The 20907-nt window shown below is 43.3% G+C and overlaps 1 protein-coding gene across 1 annotated transcript; it reads left to right on the top strand.

Annotated features, from left to right (window-relative positions):
* Window positions 1-1426: 1426 nt before the first annotated feature.
* On the top strand, window positions 1427-3187 carry LOC309560526 (general transcription factor II-I repeat domain-containing protein 2-like; the record flags this gene model as incomplete). The annotated part of the gene is made up of 1 exon (XM_082264158.1): window positions 1427-3187. The coding sequence occupies one exon, from the start codon at window positions 1427-1429 to the stop codon at window positions 3185-3187; it is 1761 nt and encodes a 586-aa protein (XP_082120284.1).
* Between the last annotated feature and the right edge of the window lie 17720 nt (window positions 3188-20907).

The raw sequence follows: 20907 nt of genomic DNA, 5'->3' as shown, positions 1-20907 counted from the left end.
CTCTGAACGCAACTCCGCACGCAACCCCACACTCTGTACACAACCCCACACTCCGTACACAGCGCACTCCTGAACCCCACACTCTGTACGCAGTGCATTTCTGAACCTTGCACTCTGTACATAACACACTTCTGAACTCTGCACTCTGTATAAAGCGAATATAAACAGAAATTATATAACCGTGCTAGTGAAAAAATAATAAAGACGCTGCAGCTTCCAGTGTGATATCACCAAATAACAATGTAAATAAACGAGCTGCGCTAAGTGAAAAAAGACATAAATAACTAGTCTCAAAAACACAACTAGATTGTGCAATCATGTGCTCAAATAAATGATCAGCATATATTAACTCAGTACCAAAAAAGGTGAATGAATAGAGATCAGAAATACAATGAATAATTGGGTGAAAAAAATATGTAAATAAAGTCCATAAGCCCAATCAGGGGATGTGACACAAATGAACAATTGAAAAAAGATGTGCAATCCACTCAGAGTGATCAATCCTCCACCAACATATAAGCTGCTTACCAGATGCCGGTAAATATATCGCCTGTAGTACCGATAGGAGATAACTAAATGCGCTCATACGGACACAAGAGGCATCATGATTCAAAATTTCCCATGGGCCAGCTCAGTTTCGCTCACACAGTCCCCCAAATGCACCACCCATGTGGCCAGGTCTGGTAAATGTCTGCTTTTCTAACAGCTCCTGGACTTGCTTTCAGCATACAGGACGGTGGAAATAATCCTCGGGCTGAAGAGCCGACACCAGGAAGTAAAACCTAAAAATACACGGTGCGCCCTCTTATGCGTCCTATCTTAGCTCCATGTGGCTATATCTTTATAGCCCGTCCCAAAATCGCTATAGCCCTACCTTTTCTTTTCGCCGCTAACTAGATTTTGTGAGAACTCTGTCACTTCACGATTCCGTTATCGTGAAGTGACAGAGACGCTTTTTACCCTGTATAAAGCGCACTCCTGAACCGCACATTCCTGAACTCTGCACTCTGTATATAGCACACTCCTGAACTCTGCACTCTGTACACAGCGCATTCCTGAACCCTTCACTCTGTACATTGCGCATTCCTGAACCCTTCACTCTGTATGTAGCGCATTCCTGAACTCTTCACTTTGTACATACTATACTCTTAACTTCTGATGGTGGAGAGCTCTTGACATCTGATGTATGGGGGGTGGGGTGCTCTGGGTGTCTGCTTATAACTATTTGATTTATATCATCTTGTGGAAGACTCCAGCAATGTGTGACACTCCTTTGGGCTCCGTGCTGGTCTGCACCTGCCCTTCACAGCACTGCAATGGTAAAATAATATGGCAGGTGGAGCAGTAAACTTTGGATATACTGACCAATTCCATGTCACTTTACAGAGGTATAGGGACCCAAAAACTACAATCAAATCACCCCAAAATGTCCAAGAAAAGAAAAGTCGATGCAGAGGGAAGGCAATTTAATGAGAGATGGGAAAGTGAATACATGTTTGTACTTGATGGAGACAAGCCGGTATGTATTATTTGCTACGAAGCAGTGGCAGGGATGAAGGAATACAATTTACGCCAGCACTTTGAGACCAAACATGGAGCCAAATATGCTAACCTTAGCCACCAAGAAAAACAACAAAAGGTCCAGGAATTAAAAGGCAGACTGCATTCTCAACGAAATATTTTTGCAAAAAATGATGCAGCAGTGAAAGCCAGCTTTCTTGTGGCTGAAGAAATTGTGCGGGCTTCAAAGTGCTTTTCAGAAGGTGCATTTGTAAAGCAGTGTATGCTAAAGGTATGTGAGCAGGTGTGCCCTGAGCAGAGACAGGCTTTTAACAATGTCAGCTTGTCAAGGAACACTATCACAGACCGGGTCAGGGACCTAGCATGTAACCTTACAACACAGCTGGCCGAAGAAACATGCAGTTATCTGGCGTTTTCATTAGCTGTTGACGAAAGCACCTTCAATACTGATACAGCTCATCTAGCCATTTTTGTTAGAGGTGTGAAGGGCGACTTGTCTGTCAGTGAGGAGCTCTTGGATGTGGTCGCTATGCAAGGGACAACAACTGGGAGGGACATCTTCAACGCAGTGGAGGAATCCATAAATAAAATGAAATTACCTTGGGAAAAGTTGGTGGGGCTTACTACTGATGGAGCACCTGCAATGTGTGGAGAGAGAATAGGCTTGGTTGGACTGTTAAAAGAGAAAATGAAAATAAGTAACTGCCACACGCAGCTGATAACTTATCACTGCATTATCCACCAAGAAGCTCTGTGTGGCAAGGTTCTGGAACTGGATAACATAATGTCCACGGTCACGAAAACAGTGAACTTTCTTCGTGCACGGGGCCTGAATCATCGCCAGTTCCAACAATTTTTGAAGGAGGTGGGCACGGAACATACAGATGTGCCATACCATACAGATGTAAGGTGGCTGAGTAGGAGCACTGTTCTCAAGAGATTTTTTGAGCTTTTGGAAGAAATTGCTCTTTTTATGCAAAGTAAAGGGAAGCCCTTGCCTGAACTGTCAGATCCAAATTGGCTGTGTGATTTTGCCATGCTATGTGACATAACAGAGCATCTTGCCCAACTGAATCTGAGGCTGCAGGGCCGCAAACAAGTCATAACGGCAATGTATGATGCAATCACAGCTTTCCAGGAGAAACTGCGCCTATGGAAGTCACAGCTTGAAAAAGAAAGTCTTGCCCACTTTCCTATCTGTCAGAGCATCTCAACCAAATTCCCAGGTGCTTTTTCATGTGCTCGATTGGCTACCAAAGTGAACCGTCTGATTGATGAATTCAACCGACGCTTTTCTGACTTTAAGGAACAACAATTAACCTTTATCAGCTTTGCCAATCCCTTCAACATCCATGTTGACAGTGCACCACATCACCTTCAGATGGAATTAATAGAACTTCAGTGCAACAGTAGCCTGAGAGCAAAGTTCCAGGATGTGGCAGTCGACGACTTTTACCGTCTCCTCCCCCCTGATTTGATGCCACAGCTCCGACTTCAAGCTGCCCGTGTTCTGTCCATGTTTGGGAGCACCTATCTATGTGAACAGATGTTTTCAGTCATGAATCTGAACAAGACCAAGCTTAGATCACGCATCACTGATGATAACCTCCATGCTGTTTTGCGGATTGCTACAGCACAAGACCTAAAGCCAGACATGATGGACTGACCTCAGGAAAACGGTGTCAGTCATCCAGTCAGAAAAGTTGAACAAAGTTAATGCCTTGTGTTTGCCATATGTGTAATAAACAGAGCTTGGCAATATTTGTATGTTTTAAAAAAATGTACTTTCTGTTACCAAAACGAATTGTTCAATAAATTGTACAATAATTGTATTGTTTAATATCGGCTTGCCATTATTACTTCTAAGCTTCTGCTTTCAGAGTTAGTTATTACTTAAATTATTACTAAAACCAGTAATAATCGAACGCAGTTACAATTATTTATGATAATACAGAGTGGACACATAGTCCTACGGATACCACCGGCCCCTTGAGGGCAACTATACTGCTGATGCGGCCCCCGATTAATTTGAGTTTGACACCCCTGCCTTAGAGGCTTTATCCGGGAATTCCCGTCACTTTGTAGAGATTATCTATTACTTCCTGTTCCTTCTTCATTGGAGGATTTGAAGGGAAATTTCTCTAATGGGACAAAGATAACAAAAAGGAAACTGTTTTAACCCTTCTCCACTCAATCCAAAATTTAGTTTTTGGTGCATTTTAACTTACTATTGATTAAATTTTTTAAATTTCTAAACTTGCTGAAGCTGATGTCCATTTTAAATTTAAGACAGTCTCCAGTTACTTTTATTTAATCCATAAAAGTTAAATTGAAATTTATGTTATCAGGGGAGGAAAGAGCTCATCAGTATGTCACTGGAACAAGCCTTAGGCTCCGTTCACATGTGAGCGTATGGATCGCGGGCAGAACCGCCGTGGTTCCGCCCGCGATCCAGAGATTTATTGCAAATCGCGGGATGCCTAGCGTTGCCCGTTGATTTGCAATAGCCCCCCAAACGCCGAGCGATGTTGCCGCGATTTCCGCCTGCCGAATCGCGGCAAAATCGCGCAAACAAAATTGCGGGACGCAATACGCTCCAAAGAAGTACAAGAGCTTCTTTGGAGCGTATTGCGTCCCGCGATTTTGTTTGCGCGATGTTGCCGCGATTCGGCAGGCGGAAATCGCGGCAACATCGCTCGGCGTTTGGGGGGCTATTGCAAATCAACGGGCAACGCTAGGCGTCCCGCGCTTTGCAATAATCTCCGGATCGCGGGCGGAACCGTGGCGGTTCTGCCCGCGATCCAAACGCTGACATGTGAATGCAGCCTTAGAGGCTTGAGCCAGGACTATATATCCTGTCATTCTATTTACAGTTTCAACTAGAAAGTGGAAAATCAGGGTAGAAATAGGATAAACAATGGCTAATCATAATTACAGGATGAAGTATACAGCATGAGTGGGGAGAAATATAGACAGGGATATGCTGACATAAACATTTTACCAACCAGAGAGCCATATTTGACCCAGAAGTTACAGCTACAACAGTTGATTTGTTTCTCCTTTTAGGATGAAGGTTTTCTAAACAAAAAAAAAAAGCTGACCATTGTTAGCACCCATGTCAGTGTTAAATGGTTTTTCCCAACCCTCTAACTGTCCCCTTTGCTGAACAGCTTGGTCTGTGAAAGGACATTGAAAAGTAATAGACTTATGCTGGCCATACACTATACGAACCATCGTTCAAGCTCATTTTCGAAAAACGAACACTCGGCCGTGAGAGCAAACGATCATGCCATCACTGATAAATCATTCAATGGACATAAATTCATTTGTTTTTTGTTCCTTTTTTCACATATACCTAGTGCAAACACTTTGGAAGAGAAACACGTTAACCTTTCAATTTATCGTTTGTTCGGCAGAAAACTTCCAAACTTGTCCTTCGTTTTTTCAGCTCAAAATTATTACAACTGATTACCGATTGTCAGGGCTTATCTTGTTGGAGTCTGTAAGCAGAGATGTACGCTCACCCTTGCAGATATCCACAGTCCAAGATGACCAGGTAAGAAAGCCACCTGGGCTGGTAATCTGTGCACGGGGGCTTGGCAGGGAAGGTGCTCCAATAAGCAGGACTGGCAGGAATACAATGGGAAGGGAAGTCCAGGAATAACTTTAGTCACTGGATGACACAAGTCCGGATAAGGATCAGGAGATGAGAGGAAGATAAGGTCACAGGAACAACATGGAGCGAAGGTAAGGATGGAAGCCGGAGTCAGTCTGGAACACACGCTCAGGAAATAATAACACAGGAACAAAGTCTGTCAAACAGGAACAAAGATCAATGGACTGACACTGCTCTAAGCGAGAGGTAGTGTTTAATAGCTTGCTTAATTCAGCAATTAGCTTCAAGTGGACAATGAGAGACAGGAGCATACTCAGGTGAAGTTCAGCCCCCTAGTGCTGCAGGCAATACCAAATTAACAAGACTGGTTCCATATGAGATGAAGTGTAGCTCAGAAGCAGGATAACAGGACAGAACCTCAAAGTACCCAGGTTCAAATCCCATGTTAGGTACTTAACGGCGGCCACGCCTGGCTGTCTGTAAGGCATGGCGAGAGCCGTGACACAGATTTGTGCCCGTTAACTGGCCAAAAAATGAAAGAACTGTCCAAATGACCGAACTTTGGCCGATTTTTCGTATAGTGTATTGCCAGCATTACTGGCCGCATCACTAGGTTATAAGCTATGTTACAGGGAGACTCAGAAAATCAAAGACTGCTGAGATAATGCTATCAACACAATGCATCATATATGTAATTTTTTATTTTGACCACAGTGTCACTTTAACACTAGCTGGTGTTGGAACTGATCATGTGCAGAATCATGGCAACTACAGATCAATCAGAGGCTAACGTGGCAGCTTTATTTGATGTAGACATTGGGAGGGTTTAGTTTCCCTGTATTATTACACCTATATTTACCACAAGCCTTTATGCCTGCTTCTCAGCAGCCCTCTACAGCAGGGATCTTCAAACTACGGCCCTCCAGCTGTTGCGGAACTACACATCCCATGAGGCATTGTAAAACTCTGACATTCACAGACATGACTAGGCATGATGGTAATTGTATTTCCTGAACAGCTGTAGAGCCGTAGTTTGAAGACCATTGCTCTACAGTTTTCCAAAACACACATTTTTACACAGCATCTCTCAGTAGCAGAAAGCAGGGGCAAGGATCCAACCTCACACACACTGCAAAGCTAGAACATAGAGCGGAGTGTAATCTAGGAGGAAAGTGACACTCCCCCCCTCCCCTTCACAGGCTCAGAGAAACATAGAGGTGAGGGTATCTGTGTGCTGGAGGGAGCAAACCATCTCCTGCGAGGCTTATTCATTTAGGAGTGAGTCAGGCAGATAGCAGAGAGAGGGGAGACCAGAGAACAACCAGACTGGGTGCTTTGTATGCTGGTTAGTACACACTATAATGGGGTGTGCTTTGTTCATTTTTACAGTCTGAGGTTTACAACCACTTTAAGCTAAAACATACCGAGGGTTTAATTCTACTGTAAAACTTAACTTAACATGAAAATCCTTTTAACCCCTAAAATGCAGATTTTTAGTTGTGCAGAAGTATTGGCTCCAAAATCTATATGTTCCCTATTGGAGCCCTCACGCCAAACTGAATTGTTCATTTGAACTAAGCTATCAGCTGTCACATGCTTAGCTCTGTATGGGGAATACACCTATAATTACAGATTTGTAATTAAATGATCATGTACATATGGGTAAAGTAACCTCGATACCACTAAAAGTGATTATAATTTACTTCCAAACAAGCTTACAAAATTTGTATGGCATGCTAATGTTATTCTTTCTCTCTTTTTTTGAGGAAGGAGTTGGGCTGGCTACCTGTAATTCAAAGAGCAAATAGGGACTGTAGATATTGTTCAGACAGAATATGCCTGCTTGTACGTGGTATGTGTCTTAGAGCTGAACTCTAGGCATAAATGCATCAATAAATGTACTTTTTGAATGCAAGCAGTGAGTACCTGATTTTGACCTGGTATTGCCCCCTTGTAGTACCTGCTTTGTTAGGGCTCACACAGGGGGATGGAGAATCAGCAGAAGGAGCTAATCAGTACATGAGCTGTTAAGAAGTATACTGATAGGAGTAGAGAGGATAGTGACAGTGAGATAAGCTAATTACTGTGCTCCAATTGCCTTTACTGTCCAGTCACAGGCAAGTCATGGACAGTCTGGGCTCTGAGAAAGTGAGTAAATTATGTTGCACGTCAGAAGAGGATATCATGTGGTGGAATATCAGTATTGAATAGAAGAGCTCTGGATTCAAAGTAAATATTGCAAACAAAAATTGTTTATTTATTTATTTCATATTTTAATGGGCTTTTGATTTTTATCTTGATATTTTTGGATGGAGTTCTACTTTAGTAACTTTGGGATATATACAACCAAAATTGACCTTTACAAAACTCAAACTTGCAAGTTTACATGAAAGTGTATCCCTGGTCCAAATCTATTTTATTTCGGATAGAATGTAGGTGGGTAGGAAGTTCTGCCAATCTTTTATTGCTGTCTGGTGCACTAAAATGGCAACGTCCACCAAAACAGTGCTGTGTGTGGCCAAGGTATAAACACCAGCTCAGCTGAAACATGCCTCTAGGGACCATTTTGAAATGTTGCCAGTTATTTATACCTTTACTATATAGCAAATAATCCTGACGTTTGAACACCCCAAAGTTGTTCAGCAGCACATCCAAATCTGCTTAGTTTAGCACACAGAATTTCAGCTCTCCAGCACACAAACAATGCCGTCTTTGAGCATTCTTTGAAACCGAGCACAAAGTCCAGTTTTGGTGTGCAGCCTCTGACAGACAGCTCCAGGGAGAAGTTATCACAGACAAGCTAATTTCGAAGGTACTTTCAACTTTTAAGAGAGAGAAATATTCCCTAATCCTTTGGCTTCTATGATTAGAGTGGTTTGGGAGCAGGCCCAGCAAAAGTTCAGTGTTTATCTACAATGGTGCAGACAGACTTGTAACAGGCATATGAATTAAGGAGAGACACTAGGAAAAAGCTCTCCCTTAGGTCTGTCTCAGCCAGCAGACAGTTGCTGATTCTGTAACCGAACATATGATCCTTTAATTGATCCAACGCTTTTTTTTTTTTTCTGGTGTTGTGGAGTACGACTAGAAGAACCTTTCAGCAGCTGTGAAAGAAAATGTCACTCTGTAAATGACTGCATCACTTTCTATACTCCATTCAGTCCAGTCTGTATTCATTATTACATCATTAAGTGTTTTGTCCCACCTATATGTATTGTGTCTGTGCTGAATTGAGCCGCATCATTTTATTGTTGTTTTGATGTATGTTGACATTTAGTGGTGGTTTAGGGCCACTACAAATTGTTTACTTATGTGATTTTGGATCTTCCTTTATCTTCCCTCCAGTTTAGTCCTAGCTAGACCCTTTATGTTTCTTCCATATTCCACCAGTTAGTGTTAGTACTTGGCAGAGACAGGACCCAGGAAAGTCATTGTCTTCTTACACTTTAAAAGACTGAAGATACATCTTTTGTACTGCACTTCTTTAAAGTAAGACTGCATTGGATTCAAATTTTGTGTCTTGTCGAAGAATTAAGCTACTTTTGGATGGCAGGTGCCCAAGTCAGCAGGTGCCCATACTGTCTAGACAGGAATGTGAAGTATGGTGTATGGACTACGGTTAGTGTATGAAACAACATTTGAAACAGGACATTGCATGTATTTTTTTAAGCAAGCAGTGTGTATACCTGAATTTAAAATGGTAAACACCTCTAATCCGCTTGGAGTTTACAGTACACTCTCTGCAGCAAAGCTCAGAGAGGGGGAGAGAGAAGCAGAATAAGAAACCAAGTAGTAAAGCAAATCTCCTGCGCTCAAGTAGAATATGACGGAGGGGAGAGAGGTGCACTTCAGACTCAGGTAGAAAAAAGCCAATGGTCTTGCTGCCCCCTCAGGATCAAGGGTCTCCAGAACCAACTGAGAGAAAAGACAAAAGACAAAAGGGGGCGCACCGACCTAGTGCATCACCACTAAAACCATTTATTAAAATATTAAAAAGTATACAAAATACTCACAAGGCAGGTGTGATAATACACACATCAACATTGCATATACAATCTCCAAGGTAGCCAAGGTCCCATACGTAGCAAATTGGCATGCAGAATGTCGCATGGGGCTGCTGTGGCTGGGCTGATGCGTTTCAGGGGCGGACCCCCTTCCTAAGAGCCAGAAAAATTGCTGCCTGTTTTGCTGCCAGTCACAGGTTGTGGAGAGGAGACAAAAAAAAAAAAAAACTGCAGCAGAGAAATCTCAGGTCCACTTTACAGCTAGGCTGGTCTGTGCTGTGTAACAGTGTACATCTCACAATTTGATGGACTGAAATACAAATCTTTGGTAGGTAAAACAGCTCTTATATATGTTTTTCAACTGTGTATTAAGCTGTTTGTATGGTGTTCAGCTTTAAAGTGGCTGTAGACTCAATGATAAAATAAAGTAAAGCAGACAGGGCCTAATAAGTTTATTAGAAACTAAAATGACTAAAATAAATTGAAATCAACTATGGGTGAATGAATGCAGCTTGGGGTTCACCTGGGAGTCTGATTCACTCAATTGAATTTATAAAGTAGTTTAAATGACCACTTACTAGTTAAGTTCCTGTTTGCAAAGTGTGCCCCCGCACCCAAACAGAAGACAAAATGCCCTCTCTATGACATCACAGCCTTAGTAAATTCTATACCTTTAGCACTTAACAAGGAAGTGTGACACAGCCTTTTTAGATTGCTAATGTTATACGGGGCTCAGGGTTTCATCCAACAAGCCTCATTTGCCTTAAAAACAGTATTTTACCAAATTTCTGCTATGCTGAGCAAATATTTTCACAGTGGAGTTAATAATGGTGTCCACTCTGTCATATCACTGGTGAAGAACATTCTCTTTTCTCGTTTTGCAAGTACCTGCCTTAAAGTTCATATCTGTTTCTGTATTTGTAGAGCCTTTGGGTTCTAGAACTGTAAACTAGGTCTTGACTTCTGGTCAGGTCAACACTAAGCTCCACCACTACCATGTAGCTGATAAATGCCAGTCCCCAAACTTGCCCTTGAGGTTCTGGCTTTGAATTTTTAAATATGGGGAATGAGGTTTAGTAGAAGAAGGTACCTTGGACACACTTGTTCCTTTGACAACTGTCAAATTGTGGAACTCCCCTCACTATGCAAAGACTCCTTCTCACTTCCTGTAGCATCTCTGGAAAAGTATGTGAAGCAAAATTTCCCCAATGGGACACAAACATAAAAAAATAAACTACATGGTGTTTTTCCTTTCCTTTCACTATACTAAAGTAAAAAATAAAATAAAAAATAAAATTGGTATACATACACTTTAAGCAAAGTAACATGATATGTTGGTGGCATGTGTGCCGTCAACCTATGTTACAGCCTATGCTGGCTCTGCAAAATATTCAGCCACGGGACCATAGGCGTCATATTAAATAAAACAAACATGCATAGAATTTCTTTAATAAAAACAATCAACAGCAATAGTGGATTAATATAGGCCACGGCCTGGTTTAAAATCCATTTTATTCACAATAATAACTTTTCTTCACACCAATAACTTTAATATTTAAAATTCAATAAAACATTCAGCTTAGCCACTTGGTCTCAGGCTGACCAATAAAGTATTTTAACCTCTTTTTATATGCTCCCTTTGATCTAATCTTATTCAAAGGGGCCCACCACATAAACCTGGGCTCCGACGGTGAGGAGGAGGGGGGGGGGGTTGGGAGGGGAGCTCTTCTCGATGAACCTCTTCTGATGACTGGCAACAAAACCCCTGTAACAGGCTCCTTATATAGGGCCCTAAGACCATTCTGTGATGTTCTGGGAGGTCACCTGACCTTGACTGACCTTTTCCTAACTGACCTACTGACCTTCCAGAACATTCCTGAACATGTGACCTCAATTGGCCTATCACAATAAGTTTTATTGAAAACCATTAAAAAGGGGCTTATTATGACACTGCCAAGTTCCTATGGGCAAAGGGGGGCCTATAAAAGGCTACCCCCTTTTTTCTGACAAGGGCCTTGCATGCTGGTCTTAAACACAGAATTTGTTTTGCAGAGCAAGTTCAACCAGCTTTCAATTGCAAAAAAATTGCCTGGAAATCATGAATGATTCTAAGTGGAGCTCTCCTGTGCTTGATCTACTTCCATTGCCCTAAAGTGTATTTAGCCCCCCCCCCCCCAAAAAAAATATATACTTTATAGTAATATACTGTATTGCGGACTATCACTCCTTGGTTATTCGGACTGCATTGGTTTTCTGTTTTTATCTTTATTTTCACCTGGTGATCCAGCCAGTACCACCATCCTTAGATACTTAGATAAAGCAACTATAGAAGAGAAATGGAGGCACCCTTGGACAGCAGCAATGTCTGGAGAGAGTAGTGTTAGATGAAATAGTATATTTACATAAATTCTACATATATGACTAATAAAATAAAACCAAACTTCAGGTAACACCTTTTAATCAGTTACAGAAACAGTTTTTTTTTCTTTTTGGGAAAAGGGTTTTAACAAACCAAATAAAAGCTGACCATTGTAGGTCCCCCTGTCGATGTTTGTCTCAACTCTCTAACTTCCACTTTGCTGCACAGCTTGATGTGTTAGAGGAAGTTGAAAAATAACAGATTTAAAGGATAAGTTCACCTTTGGGAATATTTTATATATTCCATCCAATTTTAGGGTGGAACATGTAATGTGTTCCCAGTGCTCCCTGGGGCAGCAGTATGGGGAGAAGTTCCCTGTACTAATTGCCACGGTTTGAAAAGAGTGAAGCCCATACAGCCGCATCATTAAGACACACAGTTCTGTATCTGAATGGACTACAAGCCCTGACATCCTTTGCGGTTGTTGGCTTGTAGTTCTCAGTGAACTACTATAGTGCTGTGGAGTGCTGTGGTAGTTCATTGAGTCTTCCTGTCAGGGAGAATCGGCTTAATCATACGGCATGTACGGGTAAGCCGATACACTGACAGTGTGCAGAAGACCCGCATAGCATCAGTGAACTGCTGATCGCTGGTGCAATGCTTTCCAGGCTCCTGCAACAAAAAATATTAAATACACACTTTTTTTACCTACAAAAAATGTGCATTTATTATTTTCTTTAAAAAAGTGAACTTATCCTTTAAGCTGGCCATACATTCTGGGAATTTTGTCTGGTTCTTGATGAACTGGAGGGAATCTGTTATGTTGTTAGGTCTACCAATACTCTCCTACCAACTACTTTCAGTTGAATAATTGAAGGAAAATTTCAGCCTCTGTTTGGGTATTCTGAGAGCTGTCTCCTGTCAATAGGCACAAATGGAGTGTTGTTCATCTGCCTTGTATCACATGAATGGAAAAGTCTTTTAGATTTTTAGTTTTTTGCTCAGCCCGCAGGCTGAATAAGAAAGTGTAATGATGTATGACCAGCTTTACTAGCAGGATAATACAACTATGTTACAATAGATCTCAGAAAAACAGACTGCTTTGGTAATGCTAGTGAAAGACTAAATTGTGTATGTCATTTTTGATTTTGCCTTTAATAGCACTTTAATGGTCATTGGCAACAAATTTAATATTTTTTAGCCTAGTGCAGGGGTGGCGAACACGCGGCTCTCGAGCCGCATGCGGCTCCCGGCCGAACTGAATGCAGCTCTTTGGCTCTTTGCCTCTTATGGTATACTGTGGCTCGTCTAGCGCAGTGTTTTTCAACCACTGTTCCTGGTGTGCCGTGGGAACAATTGAAGAATAGATAAGATTTAAAAAAAAAAAAAAATGTAAAATTTTCGCCCATTGGCGGGCGCCGTACTGTGTCCTGGGTATGGGGGGTGGAGTCAAAAACCAACAGGGGCGCCGATTGGCGCTCTTCAGCGGGACACTCCCACTTTTATGATGTCCGGGCTGTGATTGGTCCAGACTCCAGCCTGGACCAATCACAGTAGGACATCATCTTCCGCCTTCCGCCTTCCTTCCCGCCCGAGCACAGTGTGCGCAGCAGCGGAGAGAAGAAGACGTCGCGAGTCACCAGGAGGACCGGAGCGGACGGAGACCAGGACTCGGCGGGAGTCGGCACTGCAGAGAGACCGCATCCGGATCCAGACCAGGCCGCAGGCGCAGCGTGAGGAGGTCATCTGGAACCAGTCAGTCAGCAGCCCGGTAAGTGAGTCCTCCTCCTCCTCATGCCTATTCCATCACCTGTGCCATTATTATACCATCTGTGCCATGCCATACCATCTGTGCCATACCATCTGTGCCATGCCATACCATATGTGCCATGCCTGTACCATCTGTGCCATGCCATACCATCTGTGCCATGCCATACCATCTGTGCCATGCCTGTACCATCTGTGCCATGCCATACCATCTGTGCCATGCCTGTACCATCTGTGCCATGCCATACCATCTGTGCCATGCCATACCATCTGTGCCATGCCTGTACCATCTGTGCCATGCCATACCATCTGTGCTATGCCTGTACCATCTGTGCCATGCCATACCATCTGTGCCATGCCATACCATCTGTGCTATGCCTGTACCATCTGTGCCATGCCATACCATCTGTGCCATGCCTGTACCATCTGTGCCATGCCATACCATCTGTGCCATGCCTGTACCACCTGTGCCATGCCATACCATCTGTGCCATGCCATACCACCTGTGCCATGCCATACCATCTGTGCCATGCCATACCACCTGTGCCATGCCATACCATCTGTGCCATGCCATACCATCTGTGCTATGCCTGTACCATCTGTGCCATGCCATACCATCTGTGCCATGCCTGTACCATCTGTGCCATGCCATACCATCTGTGCTATGCCTGTACCATCTGTGCCATGCCATACCACCTGTGCCATGCCATACCATCTGTGCCATGCCATACCACCTGTGCCATGCCATACCATCTGTGCTATGCCTGTACCATCTGTGCCATGCCATACCATCTGTGCTATGCCATACCATCTGTGCCATGCCATACCACCTGTGCCATGCCATACCACCTGTGCCATGCCATACCATCTGTGCCATGCCATACCATCTGTGCTATGCCTGTACCATCTGTGCCATGCCATACCATCTATGCATAAGATTTGAATACAAACCTGATTTGCAGAAGATTACTGGAAACAAAAGATGCCAGAAATCCCACTGAGATTATCATCCCATCATTTCAACAAGGTAACAAAAAACACCTGACTGAGCATGTTATATTATGTGTTTAATATATTATTGTTAAAGTTATATGCTTTTGTGTGAGTGTTTGTCTGTTTTGGCAGGTCACTGCGTGGTGTGGCTCTCTGACTCTCACAGTTTAAAATTTTGGCTCCTTTTGTCGAACTTGTTCGCCACCCCTGGCCTAGTGCTTCAGCCATAGGAAGATACATGCAATACATTTTTTTTAAATAAATATGCCCCTATGTCTAGTAATATAGGCAATTTAACAAATTCAAAACTTCTTCTAAAAGCTCAGAATATCGTAGAAAAATGCCTTTTTTTAACCAAACAGTACATCCAAGCAACAAAAGCTGAACAAGACAATACTGTAGACATTAACAGAGCCTATTTGTTTCTGAATATCTGAATTTTCTCTGGAGTTTTCTTTTAAGTCACTTGATTCATTACTAATCCACATATGACGAATGACTTTCAGAAATATTTGTCCCTTAGCTTAAGTCACCTTACATGAAGAAATAAGTATGACAAGTTAAGCCAGTTTCACTTGTGACTGGCAATTACAGAAGCTTTATCAGGGCTATGACAGCTGTTTAACTATAGCGCTCTGCAGTCTTCAAGTGACTATCACCAGCTTAGGCCAACTAAAGGCCAGATGGGATACACAAAACACAGCTTGTTGCCAGTATGTCGGTTTTATTTCAGCATCCTTTAGAATGAGCAATCCAAACAGGATTTTGGAAAGAGGAAAAATGTTCAGGAGTGATTTTTAGAAAGTCTATCTTATAAGTGTTATATTGCACTGTGCCAAGAACTGTTTATAGGATATCACTAAATGTTTTTTTAAGATTGCTGGAGATGTAGGTTCTGGTTAGTCATGGCAAGAGGAGACACTGAAACTGTGCTGTGAAAGTAAAAAAAAAATAGCATTTAAAGTAGGGACTTTGCTGGACTGAGTTCTGAACTCCAGCATCTGGACACATTCTTTTCAAACACTGATTCATACTACACAGACACTCAGTCATAACTTTATGACCACCCACCTAATATTAAGAAAGTTCCCATTTTGCCACCAAAACAGCCCTGACCCATTGAGGCATGGACACCACTAGAACTCTGAAGGTATGCTGTGGTATCTAGCACCAAGCTATCAGTAGCAGATCCTTTAAGTCCTGTAAGTTGCAAGGTGGGGCCTTGCAAGAATTGTTTTCTTGTTTTCCAGTACATCCCACAGATGCTCAGTGGATTGAAATCTGGAGAATGTGTAAGCAAGTTAACACTTTGAACTTGTGTTGTTTTCCTCAAACAAGTCTTGAACCATTGTTTCAGTGTGGCAGAGTTCAATTCACTTGTGCTAGAAAATTTGTTTAGCAAAACAGTTTTTTTTTTTAATTAACCTGTGCCTCTTTTATATACACTGCTCAAAAAAAAGCAAAGGAACACTTATTAATCAGTGTACAACATCAAGCCAATTAAACTGCTGGGATGTTGATCTGGTCAGTCAAGTAGCGGAGGGGGTTGTTAATCAGTTTCAGCTGCTATGGTGTTCATTAAATTAACTATAGGTGCACCAGGTGAACAACAATGAGAAATGTTTCGGTCCATCCAATGCCGCCAGCTTGCACCTCAGTCTGTTGATTACCTGGTCCAGATCTGGGAGGAAATACCCCAGGACACCATCCGTTGTCTCATTAGGAGCATGCCTCAACATTGTCAGACAAGCATACAAGCGTGTGGGGGCCATACAAACCACTGAATACCATTTTGAGTTGCTGCAATGAAATTTCAGCAAAATGGACTAGCCTGCTGCATAATTTTTTCCCCATTGAGATCCAATGTGTTTTCAAAGTGTTCCTTTAATTTTTTGAGCAGTGTACTTTTAGATCATGAATTATAAATTCCCCTTTCTACAACTGCCTGAATTAAAACACAGCACATTTAAAGGCTTGCATGGGATACCAAATCACACATAGCAGCGCTGTGTGAAAGAAGTAGACACAGGAAGCCATATATTTCTAGAATATTTTTTGGCCTAAAAGTATACCTACACTCAAAAACACATGCCCACAGCATGGGGGGTGGGTGCTTTGGAGCAGAGGGGGCTCTGTCCCCCAACCCAAAGCACCTTGTCCCCATGTTGATCTGGGCTGTGGTTGTTGGGGTCTGCAGGTGTGGGGCTTATCAGAATCTGGAAGCCCCCTTTAACAAGGGGGCCCCCAGATCCCACCCCCCATGTGAATGGGTATTGGGTACATCATACCCTTACCCATTCACCAAAAAAAGTGTCAAAAAGTAAGAAACACAGGAAACTGTTTTTGACAAGTCCTTTATGAAAAAAAATTAAAAAACGGTTTCCCTCTATGTAAATCCATCACCAATCATGACGCCTGCCGGACCCAAAAAATTAGAAAAAATAAAAAAACGCTTTCGCCTCTTGGGAGGCGTCCTGCTGTCTGCCCAATTTGAACTTTGACAGTTCTTATAGAGGCAAGGGGCGGGCCACCAGTTTACTTCACCCGGTGGCACCACCCCTTCTGACGTCATGTGACCACCGCCCAGGGTTGCCAGGAAGAGGCCCTTGTCCCCATCAACATGGTGACAAGGTGCTTTGGGGGGGCACTTTAAAACACCCTCCTCATGTTGAGGGCAAGCGGCCTGGTATGGTTCAGGAGGGGGGCACTCCCCCCCTTTCCTGGCCTGCCAGTCTGCATGTTTGGATATAGGTCTGGTATGGATTTTGTGGGGGGACCTCACTGCATTTTTTTCAAAGGGACTGGTATAGATTTTGTTTTTGGGGGAAGGGGGAGCTGTTTTTTTCCTAATTCTGTCATGGGGTTCCCCTAAAAGCCATACCAGACCCAAAGGGTCCCCCCAAGCTGTTTTTACCCAATTTTTTTTAATTTACATTTTTTTACAATAATTTATTTTAAATTCATCTCTCAGCAGGGAAGCCTTAACAACCTATTGACTGTGCGCTCGGTGGGTGAACATCCCGCTAAGTGCTGAGAAAGTTCAGGTGTTAGGTGAGTACCTGAATGGGCGATGTTCAGGCCAAACTTATGCTGGGCCCAAACCGTTCGTCCATCCCTAGTGGTGCCTGAACACTGTAACCCCTCACAGTTACTCTTGCTGTGCGCAGGAATGGACCCTGCTGTTAAAATTAGAAGAAAAAAATTGAAATTACATGCACCTGTCAAACAGGTGAAGAAAAATTGGGCCTTGGGTGTTGGTAGTGCTCTAAACCAAAAACATTGTAGAAAGCTAGCATAATCAAGATTCAGGAATAGGATAGGCAGCATAGGCAGTCTTCAAGGGATCCCAGATCCCTAGCAAATTCAATCAGCTACATCAGCATCGGGGCTTCATAGCTGCTGTTGATCCTGGACTGAGTAATTTTGATAAATGTCAGCCGGTCAATGGAGTCTGTGGACACTGTCTGTCACAAAACCTCCAGCAGCACTAAATGTGCATTTGGAAAGCATTCTGGAAGCAGGACAGGCCAGTAGCTTGATTATCCTCTACATCCACGCTGCCACAATCCTCCTCCTCCTCCTGTGTGTTTTGTGGTCGCACAGGAATGGAATCTGCATTAAAGGAGGCCTTGAGAGGAAAGGAAGAAAGTCCTTACTTTTCCTCCCGCTGTTCTGCCTCAAGTGCCCTGTTCATGATTCCACGAAGTGTGTGCTCCAGCAAGAAGACTAGAGGGATAGTGTCACTGATGTATGCATTGTCCCGGCTCACCATCCTTGTGACCTCCTCAAATGGTTATAGGACAGTGCATGCATCCTTTATCAGCAGCCACTGGTGTGGCGAAAAGAAGCCAAGCTTCCCTGATCCTGTCCTTGTGCCATACCCACACAGGTACTCATCTGCTGTGTGACAGTTGGTGGGCAGGCTGAATTCCCATTGAATGTCAGCCAGCCAAACACTGCCATTGTATGACCGCCAGAAATGTCCACAGACTTTTCTGGCCTGCCTCAGAAGATCTTGTAAGCCTGGGTACCTGTTCAAGAAACACTGCACCACCAAATTCAGGACATGTGCCAAGCATGATACATGGATCAAGTATCCCTTTTTGGAAGGCATAGAGAAGGTTAGTGCCATTGTCGCATAGAACCATTCCTGGCTCAAGCTGCTGTGGCGTCAACCATCTCTGAGTCTGCCCCTGCAGAGCTGACAGAATCTCTGGCCTGGTGTGGCTCCTGTTCCCTAGACAGACAAACTAAAGAACCACGTGCCATCTTTTAGCCTGACTGCTTGCGTAGCCCCTTGATGCTTAGGGAGCACTGCTTTTTCAGAGGACAATTCAGCAGAAGAGGCCATAGAGGAAGAAGAAGAGGAGGGGGTGGAGCAGACAGATGTGGCAGAATAACCACCAGCTTTTAGGAGGCATGGTGGCGGAACAAGCTCCAACACTGAACCCTGTCCTGCATCCTTCCCAGCTGCCAACAGAGTTACCCAGTGCACCGTGATGGAAATGTAATGTCCCTGATCATGCCTATTGGACCACGAGTCAGCAGAAATGTGAACCTTGCTGCTGACCGCTCTGTCCAAGAAGGCCAAAACATTGCCTTCCACATGATGGTACAGAGCTGGAATGACCTTATGTGAAAAGAAATTTCTTTTTGGAACTTGCCACTGTGGTACAGCACATTTCGCAAATTTGCAAAAGGGGCAGAGTCTACCAGATGAAAAGGCAGCAGTTGTCACTTCCCACCAAGCGCCCCAGGTGTTTGTGTGTTCAGCAATGTTCGAGTCAAACATAGAGCCCATCCCTAGTGAGGAAGATGGTGACCTTGGATGGAGGGGCTAGGGATAGCACTGAATTTTCAGCACAAGAGGAGAACAGCAAAAACAGAGGATAGAGGTACATAGTTTAACTGTCCATTATGGTAAGAATTTCCCCTGCAAAAAGCATATTCTTATTTTTTTTCTTTTACATTTCTTAAATGTTTCTGAGGACAAGGCCTCATGGCATATTGCGAACATTTCTGGACAGTTTCACAATGTCTCTTTCTCCACTAAGACTGGGGACTCCCTGAGCCATCCCTCATTAACATACAATTCAGTGGGCCAGTTTCTAAAATGTTAACCCTTTGTTAGGACAGGCAGTGTTCAAATCCATTGTACAACTGATAATGAAGGACTGCCAGCACAGTAACGGTAGGTCATATTATGCAAATATTACATCCACAGTACTCCCCATCTAAACATTAGAAAACAGAGAGAGCTTGGTAGGGTTTTGAATCACGCAAAAAGGTCTTAAAAGGTAACCAGCATTTTTTCAAATATTTTTTTCTAAGTTATATTATGCAAATGGGTGTGTAAAAGACACAAAACTACTCTAGAAGGGAATATTGGATTCCTTCTAGAACTGATCACTCGTCAGGTCCAGGCCAGGCTCCAGTCCCCTCCTGGAGCCCTTTTCGGTTCCAGCATGAGAGGAGAGAGCATCATTACAGTGAGTACACAATCAGTACACTGACACCAGTACACATAGGCACATATTTCACGCCCTGATCATCCCCCAGTTAACCTTTTCACTCCCTGTCACAGTGTCACTATATACAGTATACAGATAATTTACTGATCACTGTATTGGGTGCATGGGTGACGTCAGTTAGCATTAGCTAGTCCCAGATAGGTTTAGGGTACCCGCCATGTATTCCCTAATAAAGATTTATCCCCCTGATCACCCCTAGTTAACCTATTCAGTGCCCTGTCACAGTGTCACTATTTTAGTGTACAGATCTTTTTTCTGATCACTGTATTTATGTCACGGGTGATGTCAGTTAGCGTTAGCGTCAATCCAGAATAGCGTCAGATTGCCTGCCACATATTTAGTAATACATTTTAACCCTTTGATTGCCAGTGACACACACACACTAAACACATCCATTACTAGTAAAGTGTCTGAACGGATGAATATCTTTGATCAAATCAGAACTATACTAGCATCCCCAATAGTTTAGCATAGTGTTCCCTAAATACAGCGTTAGCAGGATCAGCCCCGACACCTGCTAGCACCTGCGGTTAGCCCCTCTGCCCAGCCCCCAAGAAGTGCAGTATCAGCAAAACACTGTCACTTCTCATACACAGCACACAAAACTGCAGCTTTACAAGAGTCAGATCTGATCTCTACTATCGCTAGCACTTACATTTTTTGGTACCGGTTCAAACAGTCCTTGACAACCAAGTGCTTTTTTACCTGTAAGTCACACTAGGTACCTATAAATTTATTGACTATAATCTCCAAACAGAGGTACACTAGTGAAAAGGCCTATGACACTAGTGAAAAGGCCTGCTAATGCTGAACATGACAGATAAGAGCGATGGGGAAGCCTCACAGTCAGAATCAAGCTCAGTATTCAAATCTGTAGAGAGCAGCGGCACCCTGACAGATAGCTCTGATGACAGAGTGGTGGTCCCTGCTAAGGTCAGGCATACCTGACCCCGTTCTTCTGTTGCTGAGGTGCAACAATTGCATGGTTCTCGTATGCAGTAGAGCACAGGTGTCAAACTGGAGGCCCTCCAGCTATTGCAGAACTACAAATCCCATGAGGCATTGCAAGGCTGACAGTGGCAAGCATGACTCCCACAGGCAGAGGCATGATGGGAC

The sequence above is a fragment of the Pelophylax lessonae genome (genome assembly GCF_965119305.1).
Source record: "Pelophylax lessonae genome assembly, chromosome: 7".
NCBI lineage: Eukaryota > Metazoa > Chordata > Amphibia > Anura > Ranidae > Pelophylax > Pelophylax lessonae.
The sequence above is the reverse complement of the archived record's forward strand: the minus strand, read 5'-3'. Positions and strand labels throughout refer to the sequence as shown.